This window comes from Protopterus annectens, chromosome 7.part0, assembly GCF_019279795.1.
Source record: "Protopterus annectens isolate FY-2018-M chromosome 7.part0, PAN1.0, whole genome shotgun sequence".
Lineage (NCBI taxonomy): Eukaryota > Metazoa > Chordata > Ceratodontiformes > Protopteridae > Protopterus > Protopterus annectens.
This window is the reverse complement of record NC_056739.1, coordinates 109,703,887-109,722,542: the sequence shown is the minus strand read 5'-3', so window position 1 is coordinate 109,722,542 and position 18,656 is coordinate 109,703,887. Positions and strand designations below refer to the sequence as shown.

Here is an 18,656-nt window from a genome sequence, read left to right as displayed (position 1 = left end):
TACTGAGGGGTAGGCCTTGACCCGACAGCATCAGAGCCAAAGAAGAAGGACCCAACCCCTCAGATCAGACGCCCAAACTTTGGCTCAGAGAGTCGCTTGGGTCCAAACCAGTCGGATCAGACGTGCTCAAGGTAATGGCCGGCGTTGAATTACATGGTACCATCACCGCCGATCCCCTGACTCTGGGACCTCTCAGATCCAAGAACTCCGAAACCGGGGGTCGGATCGGAAAAGGAGATATCGGGGCGAAGGGAAGTGAGCCTCCCCCTCCAGAGGGAGAGGGGGCTGGCAAGACTCCCCATCTGAATCTGGGTGTGAATAAACCTTGACATCATTTTGTCCATGTCTGCTTCAGATAAACTACAGGTGGACTGCGACGAGGCCGCCAACCAGGAGGGTCTGTGTACGTTGGCCCTGGAAGGAGGTCTAAGCTCCTCCGGCTCTGGTGAGAATCTCTGCGATCAGAGCAAAGAAGCTGGCCTTGAAAAAACTGTTTGGGGGGAGGACCCACCGGATCTGAATGGTCCATGGATCTCTTCCTCCCCTCGTCTCTCTCTCTCTCTCTCTCTGTCCTTACTCCTCTCTTTTATCGATTCCCTAACCACAGGTCTTTGTTCAGGATGGGGAGTCCCTGCCTGGGAGGGAGAGGAGACCGTGGCCAAAGTAGAAGGTGTGGTCACTGTCGTGACCACAACAGAAAAGGAGCCAGCCGCCTCCGTAGCAGGGAGAAGTCTCTTAAGGATCAACTTTGCTCTATAATCCTTTAAGGCCCTGGAGTTGAACCCCACACAAATAGAGCAGTCAGAAAATAAATGGGCTACCCCCAGACACACAACACACAGACTGTGGCCATACGCAGGGGACAAAAGGCCACACACTGTGCATTTTCTAAATATCAGCTTGGCCTGCTGATCAACCATATCCAATACACCAAAAAAGAAGTTTAACCTAACAAAGTTTAACTGTACTACCCAACCCCAACACCCACACTCCATCACACGAAAGGAAGGGGAAGGGAGAGAAGGCCTACACTACCTTCACAAGAAACAATTCTTTTTTTTTTTGAAGGAACGCAAAGCAGAATGAGGGTAGGGGAGGGCAAGGGACAGTAGGAAGCCTATCTACACTACCACAACTCAGAACACCACCAAAAAACAGAAAAGTACCTACAATGCCTGGAGCTCTATACCACGCTGCTTGGCAAAGTCGCGGCAAATGAGATCTAAGGCAGGAAGGAGATGGAGGAATATTACGGGTAAGGGGAGAAGCTTGGAGCTCGGATCAGATGCTGGTGAAGCTGCCGTCTCAGATCCGATCCGAATCAGACATCCCACAGGTTGATGATCAAATGACATTAACTACTTCAGATCCCTGGTTCTGCAGCCTCCTCTAACTCTAGAGTGATGCCTTACATTAGAATTTCCTCTTCTGCCCTGGAGGAACTATCCCTGCACGGATCTTGAAAAGGACCCAGAGATTTTTAGAACCGTATTTTCTTACTGCCTCTCTGACTCCTGGAAAAGCTCAGCTGAGAAGTAGAAAACTTAATTCCCATGGCAGTGTCTCTCTCCATCGAGTTTGCTGCAGGTAAACGTCTCTTACTGATGGCCTAAATAAGGATATGCCATTGAATGGGGTGTTGATAAAGGATGCCTTAAAAGGCTCCATAAAGTGTCACAGCCGCATTTAGGCATGTCTCCTTATGGCAATGCCTGAGCCAACTGCTCATGAGGTGCCTTAAAGCTGTGTGAGAAATCAACCTCATTGAAGCATTTGATATAGACAGAGTGGCCCAACTGTGAGGATGTTCTTTTGAAATCCTCTGCAGACATGGACTAAGCGTATTTGATAGCTCTTTAGTCAAATATCTCAAGTCTTGTGAAATTTGCCAGGTAATTAAGAGACCTCAGGGCAAATGTCACTTTCCAAATGTCTAATGCTCTAGACTCCCTGTTTGGCAGATGGGCAGCAGAGCTCTGTTCTGCTAGTTCGCTCTTGGTGGTTGCCGCCACCACCATAGCATCAACCGGGACTCCTTTGGGGTCTGTCTTTTGGAGGGGTTAAGAATTTGCTGGGTCTCTTTGGAACGGGTTCGATGGTATCATGTCCCTTAAAAGCCCAGTGGGAAACAGTGAGTTCACCCACCAGCAGGGTAACCCAAGATGTAGACAGGCCACAACCAAAAGCTTCCAAAAATGCAGATTCTTCTAGAAAAAAGTTTTTGGAAGAGCAGCCTGTCTAAAGGATCTCTAAACTACTGATTCCAATAAAAAAATACCACAAAAGTCAATGTAAAGGAAAAAGGCATTGTTTTTTTCAGGAGGAAAAGGGGAACAGAAAGAAGGCATATTTACCAACAATGGTAATTTAAAACTATTACCCTTACTAAAGGATAAAGAAAATACCAGCTATGGCAAAACAGAGAGATACTAAGTAAAAATAGTAGCATTCTTAACGCCAGCGAAAAAATGAGGGAGGATAATGGGAATAATATTAGGCAGAACAACCTTTTTAAAAGACAAAGAATTAACTCAAAGAATTTGCTAAATACCATCTCGAGAGAGGAACCTGCATCTGGATATGATGGCGGTAAACAACATCTGAGGTAACAGGGATGGACTATGGCAACATGGGTAAAGAGAAGAGCTTGAGAGTTAGATCCGAACTCTGGAGTATGCGGTAGAGTCAGATCTGAGGATCGGATCCTAAGAATGAAAAGAACATCAGATCACCAGTGCTCCCCTATGGAAAAACTGCATCAACACCATGATACAATGCAGAATGCACTTCATTAGGTTTACAGCGAGTATGGAGGAAGTGAGAAAACTTACCTGCAGACCCAGACGGAGGGGGAATTCCAGCCTTCTGCCACTCTGTGGCTTCAATGGCCAATTTCCGAACATACTGTTCACCAACACACAACAAGATGTTTTCAGGCTTAATGTCAGTATGAATAATCTGACACTTGGAATGTAAGTAATGCAAGCCCTGAAGCACCTAAAAGGGATTTTAAAACAGGACACAAGTCTTTTAAAAGTTCATTAAAACACGCTCCAGGTTAAGAACATATAAAGCCGTGTTGTCTACCATAAACAGTAAAACCTAGTGAACAATGGAATGGTGTTTTGAAATACACCCACATTTCCAAATTTCATACAAGTTAAAGACTTCCATAAATAAAGGGGCCAGACTAACAGAAGTCTCTCCCTCTCTCTCTACATGACATATCCTTACTTTTCACACCCAGATAACAGAAAACCACAACTAAACAGGACAGAAGAGGTTAAAGTACACTGAATTTTTCCTTCATTATTCCAAGCCGACTACGCACCCGAAACATGCATAACAGAGAGGAACACCTCAACATATTCAAATCATACAAACAAAAACGCTCCCCTTGTGAATGCAGCAAATAAAATCCAACTCTGCATGTTCAGTTTACAAGCATGAAAATGTTGCTATCAGAAGAAAATGGCAGGGTACATTTAACATAAAAGTGGAATACCAATCCAGACAGTTACACAGCACATTCAACCAAGGTCATTTACTTATGAAGACCAGATGACATTTTTTGCCACAACCACGTCCAAATGCACCAAACGAAATACATTTACATAGTTGACAAATGAAATACATTTACATAGTTAACAAAACTAAGTTGAAAAAAGAAAAGTCAGCCATTAATACATTTTACACAATGCGTGGATTGTGTGGATTTACAGGAGTGTTTATGTTTTCATTAGTGCTGATATCGTAGAATTTTGTGTGGTGCTCATTAAACTGTGTGATATTTTGTGGAGACGTTGTGTTCAGTGCTTATTTTGCGTTTACTAGTTTTCCCAAGCACTTTTCACCTTTATTTGGTTTCTGGTCTTTTTGGGTGAACACTGAGTCTACCACGGATCCCAACACCACCATTCAAGAGAACGGTAGTAAAAGGCGGTGAGATTGGGGAGCTTCGTAAGCTGATTGGCCAGTTAACTGAACTGGTGGGTTTATTGGCACCACTCAGTCAAACCTTATTAACTGCAGGGTTTGTTAGTGCTTTGCCTGAAATCAGGAAGTTTAGCTTCACTCTGCTTCGAAAGAAGGAACGACAACAACAGATGGATGTAATGGTCAGTTTGCATCAATTCCCTTACCACAACGGGATAGTGTTACCACCTGTCCCACTTTGAGAGGGACAGTCCCTCTTTGGGCAGTTGTGTCCTGACAAAAAATATTAAAAAGGGCAAATGTCCTGAGATTGTAGGACATAATTATGTCCCATATTTTATGTAATAGTTGCATAAAATAGTTATTTCTGTATCTAAAATACCTAAATGTTACAAGAAACATAATAAGCAACTAAACTGCTACAAGAATAAGCTTTTATTTAGGAAAAAAAGTTAAGTTCTATCCTTTGTACTGACCGTGGGTATGTGTTGGCCTGTAAAATCTGATGTGTGTCCCAAAAATGTCCCACTTTGGCCATTTGAAAAGGTGGCAACCCTACAACGGGAACGACGGAGTTTGGAAGGGTTACCTAATATTTTTCCTTCTAACACAGGCAGTGGTGTTTTACCATCTACGTCGTCGAACTTAGATAAAAAGAAGTTATGTACTCACCATAACGTTCCATCTGAGCAGGTACTTCATTTGCCTGCAACCTGTGGGTATTGGATCCGACTTCGGATCCGAGCCGGCAGCTTTACTAGCTAAAAGATCCGAGCTTCTAGCTCCTCCCCTTTACCCACAATCCCCTGCTACATGCTGCCTTTCCTCAGATCGAGTTTGCTTAATCCAAACAAGCTAATGCCCTCGACAGAGGACTAAATAAGCCTAACCTCATAAGACAATCTGAAAAACATGATCAGGAATCGCGATAATGGTTAGGGGGCATGGAGGGGGAGTTGGTTGCAGACAAATGAAGTACCTACTCAGATGGAACGTTATGGTGAGTACATAACTTCTTTATCTGAAGTAGTTACTTCATTTGTACTGCAACCTGTGGGACAGAGTCCCCAGCTACCTAAAAACCTTGGGCAGCCCTTAAGGAAGGATATTCCGAAGCACCGCGGAGTCAAAGCAAGCCCTACTCCTGGATATGATATCCAATTTATAATGAGAAATGAATGTATGGTAGGAGGACCAAGTAGCTGCTGAACATATGTCGTCCAGAGGAACCCTGGACCAGAAGGCTGCTGATATGGCTATGGATCGGGTTGAGTGGGCATGGACTCCAATAGGAGCAGTTTTACCTGAGGCTACATACGCATGAATGATGCACTGTGAAATCCAATTTGCTAAGGCAACTTTGGAAATGGCTTTACCCATGGCAGATTTGGCAAAGGACACAAACAACTGATCAGCCTTGCGAGTATCCTTAGTCCTGTGCAAGTAAAAATGTAGTTGTCTATGTACATCTAATTTGTGTAATTTGTATTCCCCTGTGTTCTGAAAATTGGGGAAGAACACCGGTAAATTAATCGACTGATTAATATTTGATTCTGAACCACTTTTGGTAAAAAAAAAAAAAAAGGAAGGGTTAGTCCTGAGAGACACTCTATCCTTATGGAAAATTAGATAAGGAGGTTTCATGCAAAGGGCTTGAAGTTCCGAAACCCTCCTGGCTGAAGTAATTGCCACTAGAAAGGATGTTTTCCATGATAAGAACTTTAAAGGAACTGAGGCGGCAGGCTCAAAAGGTGGGCTTGTCAATGCTTGCAAAACTAGAGTTAAGTCCCATGGTGGGACAGCAGTCTTAACTGGTGGTTTCAAAAGAGAAATGCCTTTCAAGAATGTTTTGCATATCTTAGCAGAAGCTAGAGATCCCAGTCCATCCCCCACGTGAAAATGGGAAATAGCTGCCAACTGTACTTTAACTGTAGATGCACTTGCTCCTTGATGAAAAATATGTGACAGAAAATCAAGAATCGTCAGAAAAGGAACGGTAAAGGGGTCTAAGCCCTTGTCTTTAGCCCAGATAGAAAAACGCTTCCATTTACTACTGTAAATTTTCCTGGTAGCAGGCTTGTGAGCCACTACTAGAATGGCCTTTACTGGTGACGAGATGCCGGGAGTCTTTGTCATCAGTGGAACTGGATCAACCAAGCCGCTAGCTTGAGGTTTACCAGGTTCAGGGGTTGCAATCCTGCAGGATGTGAAATCAGATCCGGAATGGGATCGAAGATCCATGGAGGAACTACACTGAGACCGCAGATATGGGAACCAGATCTGGCGAGGCCAGAAGGGGGCTAGGAGGATAATTTTGCTCCCCAACCGACGTGCTTTCTGAATGAATTTCGTCATAAGAGGAAGGGGGGGGTAAGCGTAGAGGAGACCGGGTGGGCAAGCATGAACTAGAGCATCTCTGGGGATCTCCCCTGGTGGGGGAAGTATCGCAAAAAACTCACTGCACTTTGTGTTTGACGGAGAGGTGAAAAGATCGCAGCAAGGAAGACCCCATTTGAGGAAGATCTGTTTCGCAACTGACTGTTTGAGAGACCACTCGTACGGTGTGAGGATCACACGACTCAGCTTGTCCGCCAGAATGTTGGACCGACCCGGAATGTGCATCTCTACCAGAAAGCGGTTGGTGGATATCACCCACTCCCAAACTCTCAGCCTCCCGACAAAGGGAATAAGACCTGGTTCCTCCCTGTTTGTTTATGTACCAGACTACTGCCATGTTGTCTGTTTGAACCGCAATAGTCCCTAGAGGGAGAAGGCCGTGGAGAGCTTGCAACGCCAAAAGCACCTCCCTCATCTCTAGGACACTGATATGCAAAGCGGTCTCTAAGGGAGTCCACGTGCCTTGGACGGTTCTGCCTGAACAATGCCCCCCCACCCGAGGTGAGAAGCATCCGTGGTCAATGTGGCTCGAGGCAGGGGTATTACAAAGTGTCTCCCTTCTCGCAGCTCCCTTGAGTGAAGCCACCAGAGGAGGGAGTCCTTGCAAGCCCTGCTCAATAGAATAGGGATGTTCAGCAGATGTAGTAAGAGAGACCACTGGACCTGGAGGGTCCATTGCAGAATCCTCATTCGCAGCCGTGCGTGTAGACAAAGACTGATTGCCGCCGCCATAGACCCTAGTACTCTCAGGACTAACTCTGCTGAAGGAGCCGGGTTCTGAAGGAGGGCTAGTACCTGATAAGATAAAGTGTTCAACCTGTCCAGGGTTAGAAGGGCCAGAGAGATGCGAGTGTCCAATTTGGCCCCTATAAATTCCAGGACTAGCACAGGGTGAAGGAAGGACTTCTGAAGGTTGACCGAGACGTCCAAACTCTGGGCAAGAGTTAGAGCATAATCCCGGGTGACACACAGTTGATGCCTGCTGGAGGCGGTGAGGAGCCAGTCGCCCAGGTATGGAAAGACCTGAATGCCCTGGAGTCTCAGGTGGGCTGCAACCACTGCCATGACTTTGGTGAGGCCAAACGGAAGAACCCTGAATTGATAATGACTGGCTCCCAGCCGGAAGCGGAGAAACCTCCTGGATCGTCTGTCCATCAAAATGTGGTAGTACGCATCTTTGAGGTCTATGGAGCACATCCAGTCGTTCTCCCGAAGGAGGGGGAGAATTGATTGAAGAGTGACCATCCGGAATTTCTCTTTGGGAATGAACAGGTTCAGGGAAGAGAGATCTAGAATCGGTCTCAAGTCCAGCGTCTTTTTTGGCACCAAAAAGAACCTGGAGTAACAGCCCAATCCGAACTGGTCTGGGGGGACGCGTTAGATGGCTCTTTTTTTCTAGTAGCTTCAAAATTTCTGAAGCTGCCACCTCCCTTTGATTGGGTGGGACATCAGGGAGGCGCTTCATGGGAGGGGGAAGATTTAGGAAGGGGATGGATATGATTCGGAGCACCCATCGATCCATCGTGATGGACTCCCAGTTTAGTAAGTGCTCCGACAAACGCTCCCCGACTGCCTCCAGAGAGGGACAGTCGGGTAAGCCCTCAGGGCTGTTGCGTGGGTCTATCCGAGAACGGTTCTCTACACCCAAAATTACGCCCCCCCCCTCTGCCTCTGGGCCGGCGTCCAACTTGTCCTCCTCTGCTCTGAAGGACGAGGGGTCCGAAGCTGGACGGGACTGCTGAGACTTCCGGAACCACATCTTCTTTTGTCCCCTCTGATTCCTCGAGAAGGATCGTTGGGGATTAGAGAAGAGGACTCCGACGGCAGACAGCATCTTCCCATCCTTCTCACTTTGGATCAGCATCTTGCCAAAGAGCGAAGAACCGTCAAAGGGCGCATTCGTGAAGGACACCTTAAAGGGTTCCGCGAAATCGCAAAGGCGGAGCCAGGCGTGACGCCACAAGACGACCCCGGCTCCGCTAGCTCTAGCAGCTCCCTCCATAGCATGGGAGAGTAGCCGCATAGACGTGTTAGAGATAGACTTCAGAGTGGCCATACGAGTTGAGAAGGCCTTCTTGTCCTCGACGGTCATGGACTCTGGGGGAGCTGCAGCGTATTCCTTTATTAGGTCTTGCTGTAGCCTGATATGTGCCATGTAGTTCAGCACCCTTACCGAGAAGGTAGCTGAAGCAAACATCCGCTTCCCAATGCGGTCCAATGCCCGAGATTCCTTATCCGGAGGGTGGACCGAGGAACTCTCCTGCGCCAGTTCCTTCTTCGTGGCAGCCGCCACCAACATGGCATCCACAGGTGACCCCTTAGACCAGGCCTACCTATCCGAGGGAGGGCTAAGAATTTTGCCTGGCCATCTTGAGATTGGCTCCACGGTGTCGGGCTCCTTCCACGCCCTGGTAGTAATCAAGTCTACCAGGGGGTCAGCCGGAGGGGACACCCAGGAGGTAGACGGGCCTGCCTCAAATGCCTCCAGAAACACGGACTCGTACGAGGAAGGTTTTTGGGCAGACCAGCCCCTCTGATTTGCAACATTTCCATGATGTCTCCAAAGGAGACTTCCTCAGGGGGTGACCTTGGGGAACTTTCCCCTTCATCCAAATCCGTGTCGGTCGTGAGGGACTCGGGGGAGTCCAGGTACCTCCTTTTACACTTCCGTTTGCGAGGAACCTCCTCAGTGGGACTATCCGAGGAGGGCTCACCTACAGGGTCCTGTTCCTCTAAGGGAACTAACTGGAGGGCTTGAGCAGGCTGTCCCAGTGGTCGGATGGAGGATAGTCCCAGACGCATAGGGGGAGCGGGAGGATCCGACGCCCGGACCGGGAATCTGGAAGACCTTGACAGAACCCTCTCCACTACCTCAAAAGCCGAAGGCGAGCCACTTTACCCAGGCTCCGAAAGTAGTCTCCTCGGCTCCGAAGCAGGGAACGGTGTCGGAGCCGAAGTGGTCGGATCCGAGAGGGAAGTATGCTCCGACCTGAAGGGCGCCGAAGACACATCAACCCCTACGGATCGACGCTCGGCTCTCGGCCCCGAGAGCTAGGATCCGACACACTCGAAGGTACAGTCGGCGTTGAAGCTACCGGAGCTATCGGCGCCGACAAAACCCCGGCTCCGAAAGGGCCCGGATCCAATGACTCCAAAACCCGAACACGGGTTGGAGAAGGAGTGATCGGAGCAAAAAGGGGGACTGCACTCCCCCCCTGAAGGGGGGGAGGCAGGAGCACCCCCCATCTGCATCTGGGTCTTCAGAAATCGACGCATCATCCGATCCATGTCTGCGTCGGTCAGGTTTCTGGTAGATCGAGACGACCTAGAGGGAGACCGGTCCTCCTCCTCCTCCGGCGAGAAACAAGGCGAACAAAGCCGAGAGGGAGAGGATCCAGAGGCCCTCGTGGAAGGACTAGAGACTTTAGATGGCGGGGCTGAGGGATGAGTCTCAGCCCGCCTTTTATGACTTTTGTGTCTGTCTTTATCTTTATGCCTCTTCTCCCAGGAAGAGGCAGATGAGTCCCCTGAACTCTGCGCAGCAGAGGGAGGTTGAGTCCCAGGCAGAGAGGGGGGACCTAAAGGTACAGGGGCTACGGTAGCAGCCTGTGCCTTGGAGGGAGAGGAAGAAGTGGTGTCCTGCGGTAACAACCCTGCCAGGATCAACTTGTTCTTCCTATCCCTCATGGCCCGGGGGTTAAACGCTGCACATATTTGGCAGCTGGTGGACAGGTGGGCCACCCCCAGACACAACACACACTGAGTGTGGCCATCAGCCGGGGAAAGCTTATGAAAAGACGGCTTTGGGCCCTTCAGCCATCATAGAAACACACCCAGACACTAAAGGGGAGAGACAAGCACAACGACTAAAAACCTAATTACCACAAAAATCTAAAACTAAGACTATAACTCGACGAAAGGGACTAAACACTCACACACTAACAAAAAAAATTAAGCTTTTAGTCTAATTTTTGACAAGAAACGATCTCACTCAAGCCTAAGGAGCTCTTCACAAGTAGCTTTTCTCAGCCGCGGCAAACTCTATCTGAGGAAAGGCAGCATGTAGCAGGGGATTATGGGTAAAGGGGAGGAGCTAGGAGCTCGGATCTTTTAGCTAGTAAACCTGCCGGCTCGGATCCGAAGTCAGATCCGATACCCACAGGTTGCAGAACAAATTAAGTAACTACTTCAGATTAATGGTTTGGCAAAAGAGACCCACACAGTCCGTGGGGGTCAGACAGGTACTAGAAAACAATTTACTGACATTTTAAATTTTAAACTTATTTTAAAGATGCTGCGGACAGGGTTACCAGCAATGACAGTAATAAGAAGTTATGTACCTACCATAACGTTCCATGTTAGTTGTCTTCATCTTGCCTTCATTCTTGCTGGATGGGTTCGGAGCCGATCCTCGGCTCTGACTCGGCCTTTTACTAAAGATCGAGAGCTATTTACCGGCTCGAGGCCTACCCTTATCCCACAGTGCTAGGCGTCAGATATCCAGATCTCGTTTGGAAAAGCTAACACCATAGAAAAAAAAAACACACTAGTTCCCACCAAAGGTTTACCTACAGTGCTACAGACAGAGTAGGACGAAACCTAAAAACAAGGTCAACCGTAGGAGGAAGGCCTCAAAAGGGATTCTTCTTGGTCCTAGCCAGGCTAGGGGGATGGAGGGTGGGATGCAAGAAAGAAGGCGAGATGAAGACAACTAACATGGAACGTTATGATAGGTACATAACTTCTTAATGTTAAGTTGTCTATCTCGCCTTCAATCTTGCTGGATGGGACAGTGTCCCTAGCACCTTAGTCCTGGGTGGCTCATCGAAACAGACTTTTGAGCACAGTGGAACCAAAATCAGCTCGACTTCTGGAGGTCATATCCAACTTGTAATGCGAAATGAAGGTATGAGGAGTGGCCCATGTTGCTGCAGCACAAATAGATTCCATTGGAAGTCTAGCCTGAAAAGCTACTGATGTAGCCAATGCTCTGGTGGAATGAGCTTTTGGTTTTGACGGAAGTTCTTTATGTCTCAGTTGGTAGATCAAGGTAATAATAGAGGCCAGCCACCTGGACAAGGTTACCTTAGAAACTGGCAGGACCTGCTTCCCCTCAGCATAGGATCGGAAGAGTTGATCTGATTTTCTTGACTGTTTGGTCCTATCCAAATAAAAACGTAACTGCCTGTGAACATCCAAATAGTGTAGCTTTTGTTCAGCTCTGTTTGAATAATTAGGAAAAAAGACAGGAAGATCAATAGCCTGATTGAGATTTGTTTCTGAGGGTATTTTGGGCAAAAATGAAGGATTAGTCCTGAGTGAAACTATCTTTGTGAAAAGTAAGATATGGAGGGCGAACACAAAGGGCTTGAAGTTCCGATACTCTTCTGGCCGAGGTGATGGCTACTAAGAACAGAGTCTTCCAGGAGAGTAACTTTAAGGAACAAGAAGCTGCAGGTTCAAAAGAAGGGAGAATCAATTAAGTTAATATCAAGTTTAACTCCCACAGAGGGGGGGGGGGGTCTTTAACCGGGGGTCTAAGTAACATAGTCCCTTTAAGAAAAGCCTTACAAAGTTTGTGGGACATGATACTCGACTCTGATAGGCTAACGTGAAAATTTGCAATAGCAGCCAATTGGACCCTAATGGTGGCAGCTGAGGAACCTGCACGAAAAAGTTCCGCCAAAAAATCCAAAACATTATGGACAGGGGCTGTAAAGGGGTTTATCTTCCTAGCCTCTGCCCAGAGGAACATGTGGAAGCCTGGCTAAGGCTGGAAGTGGAGCAACCAAGCTGTGAGGTTGAGAGAGTGAAGGGATTGGTGCAGCCCGCCCGACTGATGGATCAAGAGGTCTGGCACTGGGTCCAGATTCCAGGGCTGCTGCAGCAGGTGACGATGCAGGAACGGGAACCAAATTTGTCGAGGCCAGTAAGGAGCAATGAGGATCATCCTGGATCCCAAAGCGGTCGCTTTCTGAATCAGTTTTGGAATTAAGGGAAAAGGAGGGAATGTATAGAGCAGACCCCAGGGCCAATCGTGAACTAGAGCGTCTCTGGGGGGATGACCTGGGAGGGGGAAGAGAGTGAAGTCGCTGCACTTGCTGTTGAGAGGGGTTGCAAAAAGGTCGCAGCAAGGTTGACCCCATCTGCGGAAAATTTTGTCCGCTACTAACTGATTGAAAGACCACTCGTGAGGCATAAGGATTGCTCTGATTAGCCTGTCCGTTATGACGTTGGACTTCCCGGGGATGTGCGTTGCTATAAGAAACCGTTGAGATCGCCCACTGCGAGAGTCTGAGTGCTACTCGACATAAGGGATAGGACCTGGTTCCGCCCTGCTTGTTGATGTACCACACTACCGACATATTGTCCGTCTGAACTGCAATAGTCCCGGTAGGCAGAGAGTCCTGAAGAGCTTGCAACGCTAAAAGTACTGCTCTCATCTCCAAGACGTTTATGTGCAGATGGTACTCTAGGGGTTGCCAAGTGCCCTGGACAGTCCTGCCCTGAAAATGCCCCCCCCACCCGATCAGGGAGGCATCCGTTGTCACCGTGGCAACCGGAGGAGGAGGAAGTACAAACGGTCTGCCCTGAAAAACTTGAGGGGAGACCATCCACCAAGAAAGGTGGTCTTTGCATGACTGGGTGATTATTATGTTGTGAGACATCGAAAGTTGTTGAAAGGACCACTGGGTAAAAAGCTTCCATTGAAGAATCCACATGTGAAAACGAACCAGGAGAAGTAATGTGATTGCTGCTGCTATGAGACCCAAGGTTTTCAGCACAAATCTGGCCTGGATTCTCTTGCACTGTAGTAACGTTTAAACATGTCAGCGAATGACTAATACTCTTTCTAATGGAAGTTTTGCCGACAGTTCTTTTGTGTTTAATATGGCGCCTATAAAGGTTATAGATTGACAAGGTGACAACGCAGACTTTTCGAAGTTTATGGAGATACCTAGCTCTGAGCAAGTTTGGATGGTATAATCCCTGGCTCGGATTAGCTGATGCCTGGTGGAAGCAGTTAGGAGCCAGTCGTTTAGATATGGAAACACCTGGAATCCTCGCCGTCTCAGGTGAGCCGTAATCACTGCCATGCATTTGGTGAACACCCTGGGGGCTGTGGTGAGACCAAAGGGCAGGGCTCTGAATTGATAGTGACTGGCTCCCAGCCGGAAGCGGAGAAACCTCCTGGAGCGTCTGTTCATTCTGATATGGTAGTACGCATCCTGAAGGTCTATGGAGCACATCCAAATGTCCGGACCCAAAAAGGGCAGAATGGACTGAAGCGTGACCATCCGGAACGTCGTTCTTTGTTTAACCTGCCGAGATCCAAAATGGGTATCCAGTCCCCTGTTTTCTTTGGTACCAAACGTAACCAAACACAAAACCAAGAAAAGAAACAAAATCCAAGGCAACAGGACCCGAATCTCAAAAGGATGTAGTCGCAAAACCAGTAGGTTAAAACAGCTCCTTTATTAACACGAATCAAAACCAAACAATAAATCCACCAAGCACTTTAACTTGGTTATACCCGAGCTTCTTCAGAGTTAAAATGCATTGTAAGGCCGTTGGCCTTTTAAATAGTGATTGCAAGGTCACATGGCTACCCTCGTCCCATTAAAATACCACCCTTGATCAGATTTTAAAAATGTAGTGCATAAAATGTTTCATCAAAAAGTTGTGAACTCTCAATCTACAAACCAAACTCGGAGTATGAACCAGCCAAGTAATAACTTGTAAAATACATAATGTATTAAATTCATATAAAAAGGTAAATTTATGAGTTGGTATACACATAACATAAATAAGTGAATAAATAGATAAATATATCCAAATATATATATGTATATATGTATGTATATGTGTGTGTATATATATATATATACATACATATATATATATATATATATATATATATATATATATATATATATATATATATATATATAAATAAATAAATATAAATATATAAATATGTAAATAAATATATAAATGTGTATAAACATATAAGCAATCCACCTCTTTGCAAAATGTAAGTAAACCTGCCTACCATGAACAAAAAACATTAAATAACAAAGTCCTGTTGTAAATTAATTTATAGTCGTGCTCTCCTTAATTTAAGCACACTATTAATGTTCAAAGCTTCATTCATTGCAGGGGGTCTACCTGCATCCAATCTTAGCTGCCAAAACAGTTCCCGATATTCCAGTCTAGCTTCCCAGTTACCCCCTCGTGGGTCAGGTGTCACTTGTTCCAGAATCATGAACTTAAGTTGCATCTTCTCACATGTCTGAGAGTGCTTAAAAAAGGCATTGGTTTCTTTACCTTTACTGATGTCATATTGGTGTTCATACACTCTTTTCCTAAAGTGTCTTTCCGTTTTACCTACGTAGAAACTGTGGCAATGTGTACAAACCCCCAAATACACCACTCCTTTAGTGCCACAGTTAAAATGTTTATTGACCTTATATTTGAATTTCCTAGAAGGGATGTAAATAACATCTTGATTCAGCATAAAGGCACATTGATTACAAGAACCACACTTATATGCGCCTGTCTTCTTTCTAGTGGGTTCCTTGTTGCTAGCTTTGTTCTTCTCAAAAAGTTTTTTTTAAGTTCATTCCTCTTTTTCTAACAAAACATGGTACCTGGGGAATAAATTGTTTTATGTCATCATTTATTGATATTATAGGCCAATATTTCAAAATGGCCTGTTCTATTGTTTGGGAATTGGAAGAGTATGTAGATGCAAAACTGTTCTTATATTTAGAAATGTTATTGTTTACTGTATGTTCTGAACTAACCCAGTTCCCAACAAAGGATAAAGTACAGTTTTGTACCTACCATAAATGTAGATGTTCGAAGATCCACATTGCTGCAGTCCTAACACTTGGGTAGTCCGCTGTCCCAGTCGGTCCGAATACCAAAGTATAAGGCTGACGTCGGTCAAGGCGCATTTGACTGACATCAGGACGTCAGGGTACAAATGCGCATGACCGACGTCATATCCTCAGTCTTTTCTTGCCCCAGATGTCAGAAGACCCTAAAAAGATAAGGCCAAAACCAAAAAACACCAAACACTCCTGTACCTAATATATGTACAATATATACAAATTTTCAAAATAGAACCCCACCCACACAACCACCCCTAAACACAGAGGGAAGGAGGAGGTAAATTGGACTGCAGCAATGTGGATCTTGAACATCTACATTTATGGTAGGTACAAAACTGTACTATGTTCTTCATCTCACATTGCTGCAGTCCTAACACTTGGGTAGAATCCCAAAGCAGAGGTAAGGGAGGATGGCTAAACTATAATGAAGCAGGAGCTGCCAAAATGCCCTGCAACACAGCAGTGGCAAAACCAGCCCTGGATTTAGAATAGAGAGGAAGGTGGTAATGCTTGGAGAAAGTATGCACTGAACTCCAAGTAGCTGCCTCCAAAATATCCTTAGTTGCCACCCCTTAGAAATGCTGTTGAAGTGGCAGTAGCCCTCGTGGAATGAGGCCTAATCCCAGCTGGAATCTCCTTGCCATGATGGGAATAACAGAATGCAATGCAAAACCCAATCCACTTAGATATAGTTTGTTTTGACACAGGCTTGCCCTGGGAACTCAAAGCAAAAGAAACAAACAACTGCTGAGACTGCCTAAAATCCCTAGTCCTGCTTAAATAATAACGCAACTGCCTGTGTACATCTAAAGTGTGCAAAATCTTTTCCCCCTTATTTTGGGGATCTGCATAAAAAGTAGGCAAATGAATAGTTTGGTTTAAAGCCACACTAGAAACCACCTTAGGCATAAATGAAGGATTAGTACGTAATGATACCCTATCCTTATGAAAAATCAAAAAAGGCTCAACCGCCATAAGGGCCTGCAATTCAGAAACCCTTCTTGCAGAAGAATAATGGCCAACAAAAAAGCAGTCTTCCATGACAAGTATTTCAATTCAGCAGTAGCCGCAGGCTCAAAAGGTTGTAGAGTAAGTTTCTCCAACACAAAATTGAGGTCCCAAGCAGGAGTAGGAGCTCTACGTGGGGTCTTATATTCTTTGCCCCTCTAAGAAATTGCTTGAACAAAGGATGAGAAAACAATGGTGGGTCACAATCATAGTGAGCTGAAATTGCTGCAGCATGAATCTTAATGGAAGAGAAAGACAAACCTTTGTCCAATAACTCAGTAAGATATTGAAGAGCCACACTCAAATTAGGCTCAGAAACATCCAAATCCTTTGCTGCACTCCAAAATAAAAATCTCTTCCATTTTTCTGCATACACTTTACGCTACTAGGTCTTCTGGCTTCCATAATCACATTCAAAACTTGTTGAGGAAGTTGAGACCTGCTGTGGTTCAAAACAGAATATGCCAGGCTGTTAGATGAAGAGAGTGAAGCTTGACATTGAGAAGATGACCGTCCCTCTGAGACAAAAGGTGTGGAATTAAAGGTAAAGGCCATGGAGGCTTCCTTACCAGATTCCTCAGTAATGGGTACCAGTGTTGCCGAGGCCAATCTGGAGCTATCAAAATCATCCTTGGCTTGTCTTGTCTGACCTTTAGGAGTACCTTTGGGAGGAGAGGCAGAGGTGGAAAGGCATACACATGAAGATTTTCACAACTGAACGAAAGAGCATCCACTTTCCAAGCTGTGTGATGAAACCTTTTCGTGCAAAACTTTGGCAGCTGGTGGTTTAGTGGAGAAGCGAACAGATCTATGTCTGGAGTTCCCCAGGACACTGCCAATTGTCGAAATACATGAAGATCCAGTTTCCACTCGTGGGGATCCATGATTTGCCTGCTTAACACATCTGCTAAGGAGTTCTGTGCTCCTGGCAGAAACCTTGCCTGTAGATTTAGCTGCAAGCTGAGCGCAGTCTCCCACAAAATCATTGCTTGCCTGCATAGAGGATAAGAATGTGTTCCCCTTGCTTGTTGATGTACCACATGACAGTTGTGTTGTCTGTTAGAATCAACACCTGCCCAGGAAGAAGTAACTCCTTGAAAGCCATTAATGCAAACTGGACTGCTAACATCTCCTTCATGTTGATATGTAGATGCTGTAGTCTGGCAGGCCACTTGTCCTGTATCCACTTTCCATTCAGATGAGCTCCCCAAGCTATGTCTGAGGCATCTGTCGTTAGAATCTGACTCGCCTCTGGCCGGGTCACAGAGAGTCCCTTGTTTAGGTGACATTCCTGAGCCCACCACAAAAATTCCTTTTGAATGCAAGGTATTATTGGAATGACAGTGTCCAAATCCTGGCAGTGCTGTGTCCATACATTTTTAGATACCATTGCAGCTTCCTCATATGCAGTTTGGCATTGGGAAGCACCAGAATACAAGATGCCATGAACCCTAATGCTTGAAGGACTGTCCTTGCAGTCAGCACGGACTGATGAGATAGTTGATGGAAGTAAAGGGATAGACTCTTTTGTTTGTCCGGGGTTAAAAAGGCCATCTGGGCTGCTGTATTCAGTCTCACACCCAGAAAGCACATGTCTTGAGAGGGTACTAGACTGGACTTTATTTCGCTCACAGAATACCCCAGGCATCTTAGCACTGCTATCACATATTCCAGATGCTGAAGAAGCTCGTCCTTTTCTTGAGCCAGAATCAGACAGTCGTCCAAGTAAGGATAGATTTGTATTCCTTTTAGCCTGAAAAAGCTACAACTGGAGCCAGAACTTTTGTGAATACTCTGGGCAGTAGATAAGCCAAAGGGCAATGCAGAGAACTGATAATGTGAATTTCCAGCTCGAAACGCAGATACTTCCTGCAACTGAGTCTGATAGGCACATGAAGGTAAGCCTCCTTGAGATCTAAAGTTACCATCCAGTGATCTTTGCCCAGCAGAGGTAAAAGCTGTTGTAACGTCAACATTTTGAACTTGGGAATGTCCAAATAAGTGTTGAGGATAGACAAATCCAAAATTGGTCTCCACGTGTTCCCCTTTTTTGGTACTAGGAACAGGCGAGAATAAAATCCTAGGCCCCTTTCTGGCACAGGAACCGGCTGAATGGCCCCTATCTGGAGCAACAGAGAAATTTGCTTGTGAGCCTCTTTTCTTTGTATAGGAGGAATGTCTGGCATGCCTTTGAAAGGAGGCAAGGTATGGAAATAAAACCTGTAACCGTGGTGAACGATATCCAATACCCATCTGTCTTGGGTAATAACACTCCAATTTTCTTTGAAAAGTGCCAGCCTTCCTCCCAAAGGTGCTGCCAGACGAGAAGGCTCTGGCAGCTGAAAAGGCAAGTCATTGGGTCTGCTTACGAAAGGACTGACCCCTGCCCTCACCAGAAGACTGGGCAGGCGAACTGCC

The 18,656-nt window shown here is 46.0% G+C and overlaps 1 protein-coding gene across 3 annotated transcripts in view; it reads right to left on the bottom strand.

Moving 5' to 3' along the window:
• The window catches only part of LOC122806267 (SRSF protein kinase 1-like), a 1,654,485-nt gene that overhangs the window by 564,212 nt on the left and 1,071,617 nt on the right, over positions 1 to 18,656 (bottom strand). For all 3 annotated transcript variants that reach the window (XM_044076540.1, XM_044076542.1, XM_044076541.1), the window contains exon 7: positions 2,832 to 2,997. In XM_044076540.1, coding sequence (XP_043932475.1) covers positions 2,832 to 2,997 — 166 coding nt within the window. The remainder of the gene's footprint in view (positions 1 to 2,831; positions 2,998 to 18,656) is intronic.